The 16,456-nt window shown below is 42.7% G+C and overlaps 1 protein-coding gene across 8 annotated transcripts in view; it reads right to left on the reverse strand.

Moving 5' to 3' along the window:
- The window catches only part of RBMS1 (RNA binding motif single stranded interacting protein 1), a 294,933-nt gene that overhangs the window by 56,096 nt on the left and 222,381 nt on the right, over nt 1-16,456 (reverse strand). For all 8 annotated transcript variants that reach the window (XM_069982799.1, XM_069982796.1, XM_069982793.1 and 5 more), the window contains exon 3: nt 3,717-3,775. In XM_069982799.1, the coding sequence (XP_069838900.1) occupies nt 3,717-3,775 (59 nt within the window). The remainder of the gene's footprint in view (nt 1-3,716; nt 3,776-16,456) is intronic.

Below are 16,456 nucleotides of genomic sequence, written 5' to 3' on the forward strand. Positions count from 1 at the left end.
GTTGCGAGTCGTTATGTGTGAAGGCACTCTTACAGGAAAACTGGGCTCATATGTTTTGATTTGGTAGAACACCATACAGATGCCCCATTCTGAAAGGTTACTCATCCTGATGACTGGGTCATCCAGACTCTTCAAGCCTTATGGCCTGTGGACTTAGGGCACATAGTCGTCTTATTTTTCTGTTAGATACTAAAACTTACACCATTATGATTGGTGGAGGTTACAACCACATTAGGCGTAGCTGCACCTGCCAGCTAAATAGAGTTTTTCAAGAGATTTACACTGCTCGAGCAAGCAGCATGAAATCTCACCGGACTTTCTTATCCCTAACAACTATGCTCTATAGTGAAATACTGCAACTCTCGACTCCCATTGGTCTCTAAGAAGTAGGGAGTTTGAGCAGCTTTAGCCGTAGCTTCCTTTGACAAAAATGGATGGCAGGGATCACAAATGATTTTCAAAATGAAAGTTCCCCAAGAAGAACTAAGATGCCAAAAATATTTGGGGCGACTGGTTTACACCATTCCCATTTGTCTTCTATGTCATATCCACAGAAGAACAAAAAAAGATGGTGAACCGGTGACATGATGTTCGTTTATAGGGTCCATCTGGTATTTGTTACTGCACCAGAATAATACTAAAACAGTGATATAGGTTTAAGCGGAGCCTTAGTAATGTTACAAACTGGCACTGGGCAGTGTGAGGATGCTGTCAAACAGCTCTCTATATCTCAGCTTCCTAGACCTATATGATATACCGAGGATAACTGTAGTCAAACTAGATAAAGTTTTTATATTTGACTCTCACTAAACTCAGTCAGAAATCCGCAGTGACCCAAGAAGGTCTTCTACTGCTTACTCATGGGTGAATGGTGAAATCAGAATCATCTGACTGAATTCTTTCCTTTGCCCAGTCACCCCCCCTCCCCCCCAGTGACACAAATAGCCAGGAACAGGACGGCGTAGTATGTAAGGTCTTTGCCTCCCACCCAAGTCACGGTGACAAGATCTGCTTAAAGTGAGCGGGTTAACGTAGGCTTCACGTGATGAGTGTCTGGGAGGGGAGAGGTTGTCACTGAGCCCTCTGTTAGGGGACAGGAGATCCCCCCTCTGCCTCGTCTTATAAAGAACACAGCCCCAGAACACCGGAGATCCTGAGCGAGTAATAACATGGCGCTTACACTGACCCCTTCCTCATTAGCTCAGCCAATTTGCACAATGTGTAATCCTGTCAAATTTTTTAATACTGCTAAATGTTTTCTGTGACAAGGAGAGAAAGTACGCCTCTTCCTAACAAGCAAAGCGCTCTCCACCTGTGCCGTACAGGGTCAGGATCTCTATACGACTAATTTCTTAATTGGTTAATTTATTTATTTATTTTTCGAATTCCTTACTGTTAGCAAAATTACTACCTCACATCACGGCTGACGTCTTGAGCAAATCAGGAGTACATAAATTACACATGATGAATGCTCCAACAGGTTTCTATAGGAGAAACTTAGACTATATTCACACATCCGTTGTTCTGTCCATAGAACTTATTCAATGGCCCCGTTCACACGTCCGTACGTGTGTACAGGGCCGAGCTCCATGCCGCAAAAAAAAAAAAGGACATGCTGTAATGCGGACCGCATTTTGCGGCATGGATCGCTACGCTAATGAAGCGTGAATGTACGGAGCACTACAGATGCACATTCGTAGTGCGGTCCGCGGTCACGGGCTGCACTACGGATGTGTCCGTCTGTCAGTTGCTAAGTGGAGTGGACCGTACTGGTTTGAGCAACATGATACCTGCACAAAACACATCCTAAAACTAGGATGGATCTGTAGGGAAAGGAAATAAAAGAAAGAAAAAAATTGTCCAAAAATATCTTAGGCTCCATTCATGTAAACAATAAGGGTGATGGATCCCATAGTATTAAACAGACTCTACTGACTATAAAGGGGGGGGGGGTGTTGTGTTCATGTCATGGTGTCCAATAGTGCTGAGCGAGTAGTAAAATACAAAGAGTCTTGCATTTTTCAACTCTAGCAACAAACTCCATCGATGGGAGACTCAAGCATTTAATCTGGTGTGCCTGGTTAACCTATTACATTTTTTTTGGTCTAAGTTTTCTATATTTCATCACTTGAAGGGATATTTAAACGCAATATTCAAAGATTAGAATTAAGAAATGTAATGGGTTTCTGCATGACACATTAGAACTCCGGTGGGAGTGCGTCAGTACTGTAGTGCGAATATTTAAAAAGCGTCCCAATCCCTAGTGTCCGACATGGAACAGGACAATGCAGTGCAGCATGACGCACTATTTTGTCTAATATTTTTGAATGAATCTAAGGTAGAGACTTCTAATTCTAATGTGAACAGTGCCTTAAACAAAAAACACTGTTTAAGCATATGTGCATCATGGATAATCCAGGTAGCACCGAATGGTTCCCACTGGTAAAAGGTCCATACTGGTAATGTTACCATTATGTGGAAAACAAGAACAGCTGCACTGTTCTTTGCATCAAAGGTGACAGAACTACTGACAAAGACCCCCGAGCAGAGACATGGCCGAGGTCATAACTCCTGTCAACAGGATGTAAAAATATCCAGAGTTTATAAAGCAGAGGTGGCTTGAGTCATATGTGGTCTTTGACCCCCTACTGTGTGGCCTATCCCACATGCCCTCAGTTGTGGCCATATGCACTGGTTACAGTACAACATATATAGTGACAGTATTGCAGACATATCCTAAACCAAGAACAGTGCCAATATAGCAGTATAGCTTTAATACCAACATGTCAAATATTGCACTAAACTTTTTGCAATTTAGTAATTTCTCCACTTTATTTATCGTGGCTCCTGACCACCATTCCAAGTTGGATAAGTCACGCAGGGTCCAAAAAGTTAGGGACCTCTGCTATAGAGGGTGGAAGAACATGTTAACTACACTTGAACACCACTATTGACTATCTTAAATAATTTAGACAAACCAGTAATCTCTGTTTCAGCCCCCTTCTGTCAAAAAATTTGGCTGATTCTGAGGTCATTACAGCACCCACAGGGCTTGTCTTCCAGCAACTTCAGCCGTGAATCTGCCTGGTGGCTAAAGTGACTGATGCATCACTGCAAAACTAGACAGGTTTTTCGTTGATGAGTCTGGAACACGTAGACTCTAGTCCCTGCTGGAGCTGTAATGGTGGCCGTAATGCTCAATCAGCTTTCCAAAAACAGATGTAACTTAGAGAAAGCCAAATTGTTTTTTTGTCGGACAATTTGTCAGAAGAGGAAGGCTAAAGAATTTCTAATTTCAAGATGAATTTTTTTAGGCTTTAATTCAACCTATGGAAAAAATATTGTGTAAATTTCAATACATCAGTATGCGAGTTTCATTGGTTTATTGTGCCTAATGTATGCGAAGAGCATGTTATTGTTTTATTACGCTCAAGCTTTCTTTCTTGCAGGTGGGTTGGCTGGTCGCCTCTTTTTTGAGCGCAAACGTACCGATGTTGTAATGGCCTCATGATTTCATATCACCTGCTATTGCCTGTAGACAAATGTCTGCAGCCTGTGGTAAAATTTCCAAGTGCTTCATTACGTTCTATGCTTTATAAGCACACAGCTTGTCCTAAAGTTGCAACTCTTGTTAGAAAGTTTTTCTTTTAGCATTGCAACTCTACGAAAAGAATAAAAGTAGTGTAATAAAGTGTGATCGCTATAGAGAGACGTACCTTTACATTTGTTTGTGGTCTTATCCAGGATCGCCTTAGTGGATACAATCTTGCCATATCTGAAACAATAAAAAAAAAGCCAAATTAGTAATGTAAAACTGCTTTGATTACTTGAGGTTAGAATAATAGGTAAAAGTGAACTTGACTGTTTCAAAAGGTTCTCCCGTATGACTGGTAAGATGACCCATGTCATAAGGCGTTCATCAGGGCGATCAACCGATCACCTCAGGTCTTATTTCTGGAAACAGCTGGTCTTGCTAGGAAAAGCCATGGCCAGCTAGGCATTACATGATGACCATTCATATGAATGTCCATCCATGTGTTACATGTTTGCCTTGCGTCCACCAAATGAGAGCCAATCGTGTAGAACAACTCTCCGTTTTGGCTAATCGAGAGCAATTTCCAAATGTCCAGATGCCACTAATATTCTATAGAACTTATGTGCCTCTGTAGCAAAGCCCTACATTCTGGGAGAAACTGGAGGTCTTAAAGGGGTTGTCATAAAGACTTCCAACTTCCATTAAGATTTCCAATTTCTCTTGCTATCAGTTTGTTAGTTTTAGATAAAGATGCAAATCAATTCTATACAACGTGAACTGGTTAAGAATTTCCCGGCACGGTTTTGACACATGTATAAAGACCAACGTGAAATCATATCCAGATGACTATAGGGCCCCTTTTACACAACCGTATGCCCCTCTGCACTTCACGGCACTGTGGGTGGCACACGGATAACAATCACGGATCATGCATTATGTAGTCTATAAGAAAATGCATTGGCCGTGGCTTCTATGGTCGTGTGCATTTGCCTATAGACTATTGCCGAACCTATAGGGGGACTTGCATAAGTATATAGCCCTAGGCTATGACTACGTAGTCTAGATGGAATTATTGCATAGATCAAAAGGTTTCTCTATAGGGAACAAGATCTAGGGTACTCTGTTTTTGTCTTAATCGCAAGTCACCGCAATCTTGTTTTACATAAGAGAATCAATGGTAATCCTGAGACTTCACCGTGCATGTGACCACGACAAAGGTCATGTTGTGGTAACACCAGAATTTCACTATGGTTCACATGCAACCAATTGCGACCATTTAGCCACAACCTTAAAGCATAACCTTTCATTTAGACTAACTGCATTGTTCGCTGTCCCATGCAAGTTATTGTTGGCCTTAAAACAACAATTACAACGGTTTACAGCCGCCAAGGAAACCCAAAAAGCTAAAAGATGCTAAAATTTGCTTTGGCACAAAGCAGCGGTCGTCATGTCGTGAAATGGTTAAATATGTGAACAATGTCTTTTGTAGGTTTCATTTCCTCTTATTACCCTTCCTCAGCAAGATCGGAGTTTGTGAGAAGGCCCGGCCCTACATTCCACGGCATGTCGCCCAACCCACGTCCGCTGCTTCACTGGATTATATCATTGACAGGAACATGGCTTGTACACTGTTGTACTTGTCCACACTCAGGATAATCCTGAGAAACCAATAGTGATTAATGTTTGCTTTAAATACAATGACAATAAGAGAAGCTAATCGTGATGTTTACACTGCTCCGCTATGCTGGCATCACATTCCTTTCTTCTTAAAAGACGCCATGAAGTAAAAGATTAGGACGTCCGCATGTGTGGTAGGTAAGGGGGGCAGTAAAAGTGTCAACCGTCACTGGACGGACCACAGCTATGCTTAGGGCAGTTGTCACTTCTCCTCTGCATGAAGCCTGAAAGTAGCCCCTACACTGACATCAATCCAATGGCCAAAATCTAAATGTTTTTTTTTTTTGTTTTTTGGTGGCCAGTGAAGCCGCAACACGTGAACACAACCTAAAAGATTGAATGATCAGAGGATGAACAAGCAAGCACATGTCCATTGACTGATCACCTGTATGAATATCCCTTTTACACATGCCGATCAGCAAAGAGCGCCCCTAGGAAAATTGGTCCGTATAAAACTGCCAGTGATCAGTTGATGAATGAGCAAACAATCGTTTATTGGCTGACTGAATGTTTTGTGCAGCCATATAGGTTATAGTTATCGTCTGCATGTTTCCATGTCTAAGCAGAATGTGCAGTGGATAAAATTGCATTTAAATGGCCACACGAACAATCCGGCTATTGTTTGTGCCCCCCGGCCATATGAATTTTTTTCACTTTGCAAAGGATGTGTGGCTGATAATAATTAAAGTGAAGTCTAGCATGATCTAAATCACTGTGCCATTTGAGAGATCTGAACACGCATCGTGCATGGCTCTGCCTGTATATAAGGACCATTCTGATTCTAGTTTGCATGGCACTACAGCTGGTTTCATGGATTGCTAGGCACACCTGCCTCCTGTTTCCAGGCCACAAGGTCTAACAAGATAACACACACAGAGGAAAAAGCCACCTTTTCCTTCCTCTATAGATAAAATGACACTAACAGCTGAACAAAACGAATTGGCCTCGTCTCACGGACGATACATCAGCAGCAGCCATTTTGGTGAATTCACTGTAAACCACTAAACACATCCCATCAGCAGTAAAAACCAGGACTGGACTGGACTTAAGGCTCTTTTACACTAAACAATTATTGGCCGTATTCAGCAGATATCAGTCATATTCGTCTGGTGTAATAAAAGGCAATGGTCAGCCGACATCGTTCGTTGTCTGTTGTTGTCTTTCAACATGGTGAGAGGCAAATGACTAAGATAGCAACAATCTGCTCCCATCGCTCCGTGGAATAGGAGCAGTGGCAGCAGACCGCTGCTATCTCCTATAGGCTGCCCAGACGATCTAGCGATAACCCAGGCAGCCCCCCTGCAGCTCCCCAAGCCCCTCCTACTTTTACCTGCTCGCTGCCGACACGCGTAATAGCACCGTCAGAAAGCGGGTAAAGAAGAACAAGCGAGCGTCCCGAAGACATTGATCTGAGGTTACTTGGGGGTATCACAAGGCAGTAATGCAGGTGATGTAGGGGAAATAACTTGGCAATGGTCACAATGCCAGTAAATTTGATAATCTGTTGGATCGATTACAGTTTATTTGTAGGTGTTTTTCCCTTAACTCCAAAAATATAACCGATGACTAAAAGAGTGCATGCTGTTTCAGAGATCATATGGATAGCACCCTAGCACCTTTACAGAGAAGGCTCTTTGCAACCCCCCCACCCAAAAAAGTATACCCTGACTAACAGAGTGCAATTTGCATAAGGATCATGCATCTGGCACCCTACAAGGTGTTGGCCCTGCAGGGCCTCTCCGCTGTCCCCACACCCACACACTTGTCTTTGCCGAGTAACAAGAGAGCAAAAACAACATAGCGAGTGCAGCTAGAAGGTAAATGTATATTTTCCATAGAAGACGAAGCAAAGAGAATTAGGAAAATGCAGAATCCTCCCCTCAGTCCTGGCGACAAAGAAAGCAGCAACTAAACAAACAAAAAACAATTTAAGAATATAAAATATATATAAAAATCTGACACATCACAGTCCTTCACGGCGAACAACTACTTAACACATGTCCAATACACATTTTAGCCCTGGGCTGTTTTACTAGCTGCACCTCGGGTCGCATGCACGAGTTCTCGTTTTTTTGATCTCCCTTCAGGCAGGAAACGTGACGGATTTGTTTACATTACATCTATGAACCGTATATTACCACCAATGGCATCTGTGTGCAGCGAATTCGAGGAAATGACAAAGAAAATGTGTCAAGGTGTAGACAGAAAGGAGAATAAGAAAATAGTAGTGTGAATAAACATGCAAGAAATCACGGCGAAAGTGGCATGGCTGCTTAAAGTGTACATCCGCTTGTACATACAGCGATCAGTCAGAACATTCAAACAGCTGACAGGTGAGTTGAAGAACGTCTGCTATCCTGTGACAATGGCGCCTGTCAAGAGCTGGGATACATCGGGCAGTTTGTGAATAGTCCGTTGATATGTAGGTGGTATAAAACAATGGGCAAGTGTAAATTTTATACCAAAGTCAGCTGAACCCGCCACTGGCGGTTGGTGTGGTCGACAGTACATGGGGGGCCACCAGATGAGAAGGGCCGGATGTGACGGATTTTCACTGTCTGACCTTTGTTTCTGAAAGGATAAATATGGTTGTGGACTAAATCTTCGTATAGAATACGTGAATGTTCGTGCTTCTGTGTATAGGGAGATGAATGTTTACCCGAAAGTTATGAAAAATGTATATTCATGTGAGCAAGTACCGAGGGAAAAACTTTCAGGGTTAGATGGTTACGTCGGAACTATAGATTAGCGAATCTCAAGCACGTTTGGGTCCGTCCAAACCAGAGCATGCGCCATTTGATTACTGGGGACTGCAGAAGTTGGATACAGCTATAGGCCATAGGCTGTACCCATGCATTCAGGAACCCTAGGGTTGCATCTAACTTCTGCAGCCAAACGCTCGGGTTCGGCTTGACCCCAGCGTGCTCAAGAGTAGTTATCTGTATTCAGAACATCTTCAAAATTATAGGTCTAGTGTCTGTTTCCTGGTACATAGTAGTTAGTAGTTATAAAGGTGGTCCAAGGAAGAATAACTGGTGCAAGTGCGAAAAAGCCACGGGAATGCAAGGCTCACTGATGCATATCAAACCAATGAAGGCAACCTATATCACTTAAAGGATCTGCTGCAAACATCTTGATGCAAGAGTTAAAAGTGAAACTAACAGCAGGCTAGAAGCATCTGAGCCACCCCAGCATTGATTGGTTGGGGGAGTGGGCGGGCTGGGGTGGATCGGTGGAGGGTGGTAGCCCCCAGTACACCAAACCACCTAATTTACATGTCTAATAAACTACAAAGTTCCCAGAAAAGGCACCATGGATCAAAGTAAGACCTTGATCCTCAGCCCCCACAGGCTGTAGGGACATATCAGCAAGTTAGATGCTTCTTACCTGCTGATAAAAATACACAAAAAATACAAGGCTGACCCTTGTATAAGTAGAGATGAACTATCTGCAAACCCCACCATTTGCCAAGGTTTGGCTGTCCAGGCATGATGGGAATTACAGTCCTGCAACGGCTGGAGGGCCACATATTCCCCACCACTAGTATAGCAGCTGTTAGGATTTGGGGGATTTGGAGAAGACACCATAATGCTGAACCATTATCCGACAGCTATCCTCTTGTTTATGTCCGGCTTTACAAACCTCAGCAATAACACAGGGAGGATTTAATGCTCGGTTCCTGTTCTCAATACCAGATTGTTTGCCTTGTTACACCGCAGCTAGGGACAATACTACAAAAGGCAAACACCCATATGACTCTCCTAAGGGCAATGTTGCTTGGCAAGCTCAGCTAATTAAGAAATATTACTTTGCTGTCGTCTTAATGGGGCCCGCCCATTGGACCTCCGAGTAGCTCATCACTTCGCCTCATAAATCCAGCGTTCTCGGTAAGGGAGGGTGCTGTGTAATTAAGTGGTTAAACAAGACAAAAAAAAAAATAAAAAATTGTGAGCTAAAACCTTAAAAAAAAAAAAAAAAAATATGCAGGCGTGGAAAAATACAGCAGCGATTCCAAATTTGTACTGATCACCACAAGAGAATGTTTTCACTCAAGTTTTTCCCAGAACAGGAAACCGGTTGGGGCCCTACGTCTTCGTAAGTGGGATGAGTAATGTAATCAGATGTGCATACCCTCAACGAGGGAGGGAGGGGGGCAACGTGGAGTTCGAAAGCAAATGAGAAGCAGAAAATGGATACTGCTGCCTGAATCAGTGTGAGCGGCCGGAAGAAGCATCTCGCGTGAGCCCCCGACAGCTCCTCGTGTCTGCATAAGGATACTGGGCAATTATTTAATCAACTCTAGGATTAGAAACCAAGTTTATTACCATAATGCCTAAATAGGGGGTGTGTGGCTTATAAAAATTAATTTTTACGATGACGCAGAAATCGTTCTGTCTGGCCTCACGACTGATTGAGCCGATAGTAAAGACTCTGCAACGGGGCAATGATCTCTCTGATCGGGCAATTCAAAAGGACCCTTGGACAGGAGCACCTATCTAGTGGATCGGCGCTCGTTTAAGGAGCCTTTTGCACAGCTCAAAGACTGTGCGGCCAGGGCTGTACGAATGATCGCTGGATCTATTGCGCAGTCCTTCACATTGATCCTAGTTGGCCGCACATCCCCTGTTTATGCAGGGCAATGCATAGCTAAATATCTAACTTTAGGCCTGGATAAACATTACATGCAGACGATTAACAAGTATTTTCTCATTTAACTGAATAATCATTTTATGGGTCAATTATTGGGAATGAACATTCCAATGTTCCACCTGATCACCTGACCATGTAAAAAGCCCTTAAAAGGGTTATACAGCGCTACAAAAACATGGCCACTTTCTTCCAGAGACAGCACCACTCTTGTCTCCAGTTCAGGTGTGGTTTGGAATTAAGCTCCATTCACTTCAATGGAACAGAGTTACAAAACCTGCACCCAAACTGGAGAGCAGTGCTGTCTCTGAAAATAAGTGACCATGTTTTTGTAGCACTGGATAACTCCTTTAAGGGTATATGCACACGAATGGACTCGCAGCGAGATTCTCGCTGCGAGTCCGGCAGGTCCTGGCAGTTCCCACACACTATATACTCGCTGCGGTCTGAACGACCGCAGCGAGTATGTAATTCTACCGCCCTTAACCCCTTCTGCTCCCGCCCGGCTCCCCCGCTGTAAGCATACATTACCTGTCCTCGCTGCACGGGTCCGGCGTCCTGCTCTCCCGTCCGGCCAATCAGTGTGTTGCCCAGCCACAGCCACTGATTGGCCGGACGGGAGAGCAGGAAGCCGGACCCGTGCTGCGAGGACAGGTAATGTATTCTTACAGCGGGGGAGCCGGGCGTGAGCAGAATGGGTTAAGGGCGGTAGAATTACATACTCGCTGCGGTCGTTCAGACCGCAGCAAGTATATAGTGTGTGGGAACTGCCAGGACCTGCCGGGCTCGCAGCGAGAATCTTGCTGCAAGTCCGTTCGTATGAATATACCCTAAAGCTACCAAGTGGTTAATCAGTCATTGAGATGTCTTCAGTCCCTGGATGAACAAGGCCACTGAATAAGCCAGAGAGTCCTTTTAACCATTAGGCCTTATTCACATGATCCATGCCGCAATCTTTGCCGTGATGACCGGAGGAGGATTGTGGCACGGATCTCTCAATAGAAATGCAATCTCCCCCCCCCCCCCCCCCACACCAGACAGCCGAGATCGCAGAGAGAACAGGAGTGCAGATAACATCTACTTGCCTACTTCCCCCGTGCCAGACAGCTTACATGTTCACCGGCACGGAGGTAATAAGCGAGTAGTTGTCTTCTGCGCTTCTGTTCTCTCTGCGATCTTTGCTGTCCGGTGGCGGGGAGTGGGATCCATGCCGCGATCCACACTAGGACATGTGCTATTTTTTCCTGGTAAAGATCACAGAGGAGATCACAGCGCAGATTGCGTAAATGGCTGCATTCACTTCAATGTTTCCTACAATTGTCCGTGACTATGGATAATTTTTACGGGGTGTGTGAATGCAGCCTAAGTAATTTTTAAGAATCTATTGGCATTTCCTTCATAGGGAATTCAACCCTAGATGGGTAGTCCACCTGCTAGATTGAGACTCAATATCAGAGAAATTACTTCTTATTTTCCGTTTTAGGTCCCTATAATTTTCCCAAGACCCCATGAATCACTGTAAAAAATTTTAAGAATATTCTGTCCGCTTACGATGTAGTCAATGGTTAGAAGGTGCTTGTGAACTGACTGTGCTAAATTTAACAGACTTTAAAAAAAAAAAAAAAAAAAATCTGTGGGAGCAACCACACCCATAACCGTACAAAGATGCCAAGCTCGAGTGCACGGGCGGGAGTGTGGAGTGAAAGTGAAGGGTGTTTGTGCTCTCTGGTGCAATCAATGTTGGACACAAGAAGTGCATTGTTTCCCAACCCAAGTCATCTCCATGCACAATATCCTTCATTAGGAAACATTTGTGCCATTCTTGCATGTAACCGCTGCTGGGAGGAGGAAGGGCAGCGTAGCCGCTCTGTCTCTGGTGCTCAGACAGTAAACAGGCTGACTCCTTTGCTCTTGAGTACAAACAGTAAAGAACATCTGAGCATGTAAGCAAGTCATTTAGAGAACATGAAATGTGGAATAATGTAAATGACACCTGCTCCATGGCAATTAAAATGGAGGAGAAAAAAAAAAAGAAAAAAAAAAAAAAAGGTTTGCTAAATAGATGTTTTTCCGCTATGAAATGTGGTGAGGGAGTTTTGGAAAGAATCATAAAACCACATGTGCACTTAGTAGTGCAGGGCAGCTGATCAATGCCCTGATAGCAAAAGAGAGAGAGAGCAAGCAATAAGACAATGACGCCACATAATAACTAAAAGGTTATCATTATAAACATACTATATCGCATATCGTACATATATAACTATATACACGAACTCTATATCAGAAAAAAGGCTAAAAAGAGCTATCCTTTCCTCTTGCGGCTAAAGGCATACCCTTAAAGGGGTACTCCGGGGAGGGGGGAAAAAAATCTTTCAAATCAACTGGCATCATAAAGTTAAATAGATTTGTAACGTACTTCTATTTAAAAAGCTAAAGATTTCCAGTACATATCAGCTGCTGTATGTCTGGCAGGAAGTGGTGGATTCTATCCATTCTGACACAGTGCTCTCTGCTGCCACCTCTGTCTGTGTCAGGAACTGTCCAGAGCAGGAGAGATTTTTTTTTTCTTTTTTTTTCCAATCTATATTTATTGAGCAGGAGAGGTTTTCTATGGGGATTTACTACTGCTCTGGACAGTTCCTGTCATGGACAGAGGTGGCAGCAGAGAGCACCGTGTAAGACTAGAAAGAATACACCACTTCCTGCAGGACATACAGCAGCTGATAAGAACTGGAATACTTGAGATTTTTAAATAGAAGTAAATTAAAAAGATGTATAACTTTATAAAACCAGTTGATTTAAAAGAAAAAGAAATTTGCTACCGTACCCTTTTAAGGTATGTGATCAATATACAATTGATTGGTGGTTGAGGTGGTTCATGAGAACAAAGATCAGTTACCAGACACAGCGTAGCCCTAAGACGACTACAGGGAACCCGTGATTTGATACGTGACCCCTGAACTCCCACCATGTTGTTGTATCACTGGAGAGAGTAACTTTATAAAGATGCCCCTGTACATTTTCTGTTTCAGCATTATGTATAAAATGATCTTATGATGAAGCTTCCACTGAATGCCAATTACAATTTAAAAGTCATGGAGGCGGTGCTGTGATCCTAAAGAGTCACGCAGTCCGATCCCCAAAACTGCTTTTCCTGGTAAAACTGATGATATCCTTCTGGCCAGCAAAAGTCACAATCAGCCTTGTCCAATATTAATGGATGCCTTATTTTCTTATATTCCCTGGGCGTGAGGTGAACTCCATGCCCATGTTGGAATGAACTGTGCAGGCCCAGGAACGTAAAGCAAAGGAGCAAACACAAGTACAGAGATGTAGAACAACCCGGGGTATATCCAGCAAGCCTGTAAAGTTTTGGAAACCAGACTGTGTGACTCTTTAGGATAGTGGCACCGCCCTCATGACTCTTTAGGATAGTGGCACCGCCCTCATGACTCTTTAACTACAATTAACATACAATATATACATATACAAGGCTAAAACAGACAATTTACAATTAGACAACTTTACAGAACTATTCCTCAGAGGTAGAATGCCAGGGCGGTGGTTGAAATCAAGTGACAAGTTTCCTTTCATTGCTCCTACATTACTCCTTTTAGTGTTAATTATTTTTTTTTTAATTATAAAAAAAAAATAAAGCGTGCTTTAACAAGTGAATGCTACTAACTGCTAAGGCTGGGTTCCCACTAGGTTTTTTCATCCATTGTTTTGCAAGAATGGATGGATAAACAGACAGAGAAACGGATGCATTTGTGTGCATCTGTTTCGATCTGTTTTTTTTCCATTATCTTCCATTAAGAAAAAAAAATAAAAATCAAATCGCATCGTTTTTTTTAGTGTTAACAAAAATGTGGTAGACCACGTTTTTGTGTCACTTTTCTGTGTATGTTGAAAACACACGCGCTTTGATCCTTTTTTCTTGTAATGGAAGTCGATGGAAAAACGGAATATCTTGCATGATATATAGTAACTAATATGGGAAGACTTTAAATTTTTTAATAGAAGTAAATTACAAATCTATATAACTTTCTGATATCAGTTGATTTGAAAGAAAAAGATTTTCGCTGGACAACCCCTTTAATCACTATGTCTCAGGGCCCTATTCCACCGGACGATTATCGTTCAGATTATCGTTAAATCGTTCGAATCTAAACGATAATTGTTTGTTTGAATAGCAGTTAACGATCGAACGAGAAGTCGTTGATCGTTTACTAAGACCTGGACCTAATTTCATTGTTGCTCGTTCGCAAATCGTTCACATTGAATAAGAAGTCGTTCGGTGGCTCGCAGTAGTGACGAACTCAATAGCGACGACAAGACGACCGCAAGAACGATCATAAGTAACGATTATCTTTCCATGTAAATGGGTGAACGATTTCAGGTCTTTCGTAATAGCGGTCGTTTGGATCGTTTATCGTTAACGATTATGCAAACTATAATCGCCAGGTGGAATAGGGCCCTTAGGCTATGTTCCGACACAGTATTTTTGCAACCAAAACCAGGAGTGGATTGAAAACACAGAAAGGCCATGTTCACACACTGTTGAAATTGAGTTGACATTGTTTTAAAATAACGACAATTATTTGCCATTAAATGGCGTCCGTCCACTCCATTTCAACAGTGTGTGAACATAGAATTTCTGTGTTTTCAATCCACCCCTGGTTTTGATTGCAAAAATACTGTGTGGGAGAATAGCCTCAAAGGAAATTTAAAGAAACACTCAACTAAGAAATAATTGATAAAACAAAAAGACCAAATTTCTCTCAAATTTGACGGACAGCAAAAAATTCTAGAGACTGATAAAAAGTTCTGATAACATTTTCATGGGTGGAGCTTAGGGTTCTTCTATTGGAGACAATGAAGTGAAGGGGATTCTGTCTACACAGCCAGACATGGATTTGTGAGGAGGGTAGGAGGGATTAAAAGTCCAGGGCACATATTTGGCGGATGGACCATCAAGGTCTGAAAAAAGCCTTAAAGGGATTTTTTCCTTTTTGTAACTTTCCTTTAAGTGCCAGACGTGTATGGTTTTTCTTGACTACTAAAAATCAGATTAAAGGGATCTTTCAGTTCAAGAATCAGCTTTACTTATCGGTGTAAATTTCCCGTTTCCAAGCTAGACCGCGTTGTAGGAAACGTCTCATTCACTAGAATTTCAAGGAAAATGACATCCGAGCACTAGAGAAAAATAAAAGAAAAGGACATTCTGCAGCTGGTGACAGCAGAGTAAATTAGCTATTTAATTTCTTTTAACGCGATCACGTTGAAAGGGTTACAGAACATTGCCAGTACCAAAGCTCTTTGTCAATCAAACACAAACACTGCAAAATAGGCCTATTCAGGCCTCGAGTGTGTATTTAGTGAGCCACCGAAGTGTACACATTTAACACACTGAATGGTTTCAATGACACAAATGTGTCAGCTAGCCGTACAATGAATAACAAAAGGCGTTCAATACCCTGAACATGGACAACAAACTGTACAATTGCACATCTATAGAAAGCTTTGTGCAGCGGGTCTGTGGCTCATTACATATTGGAAACGGTTTAATCCAAGAGTGCCAAGGCTGCTCTTTTTTGGCATTCTGGTAAAATGCGGACAACGCCGGCATTGGCGAGGAAAAGAAAAAAAAATTACATATAAAAGATGGAAAACAGGTAAGAAAATAAGAACAGTGGCCTAATAAATTATAAGGAATTTATTTTTCCACAAGGAAAAAAAGATTCATAAAGCGTAATGCACTTGGCCGTATTACAGATCAGTTTTGTATAGTGCTCGATTAGGGCACCCCGACATGGGGAGTGAGGAAATGAGTTACCCCCTTTTTTATCGCATTCCCATACAAAATAGCGACGTACCTTGTTGGTTGCATTAAGGTATGTTTCCACTACAGAATAGGCACAGAGACTTCAAGTGGAGACCATGCAGCGGAATCCGCTTGAAGTTCCGCCAGTCCCATAGACTCAATGATATTTGCCAGTCAATTCTTTGAGCAGACGGCGGAATTCACTGGCAAATATCATAGAGTCTATGGGACGGGTGGAACAAGCGGAGGCCGTGCGACAGAATATGCTTGAAGTCTCTGCACCAATTCCAGAGAGGAAACCTACCCTCACAGAGGAACTCCCCCAACATAGGCCATTCAATGGAGCACAGGTGGACAAGTATTGCTTCTATGGAAGAGCATCCTCAAAATAGGGAATCCAATAGAACACAGGTGGACAAGTATAGCTTCTGGGGAAGATTATCCTTAACAGATGGTATCCAGTGGAGCACAGATGAACAAGTACTGCTGCTAGGGAAGATCATCCTCTACATAGGGCATCCAATGGAGCACAGGTAAACAAGTATGGCTTCTGGCAAAGATTATCTCCAACATGTGTTACTCAGTGGACTTCAGGTGATGGCTTTTACGGAAGATCATCATATGGTGCCAGATGGTGTAGTGATGAACAGGCATTGCTGTTAGAGAAGATACCCAACATATGTCTCCCATTGCAGAACAGGTATTGCTTCTAGAGAAGATCCCTAACATATGGCACTCAATGGAGCACCGGCTCAACAGATTTTGTTTCTACG

The sequence above is a fragment of the Dendropsophus ebraccatus genome, chromosome 9, assembly GCF_027789765.1.
Source record: "Dendropsophus ebraccatus isolate aDenEbr1 chromosome 9, aDenEbr1.pat, whole genome shotgun sequence".
NCBI classification, from domain to species: domain Eukaryota; kingdom Metazoa; phylum Chordata; class Amphibia; order Anura; family Hylidae; genus Dendropsophus; species Dendropsophus ebraccatus.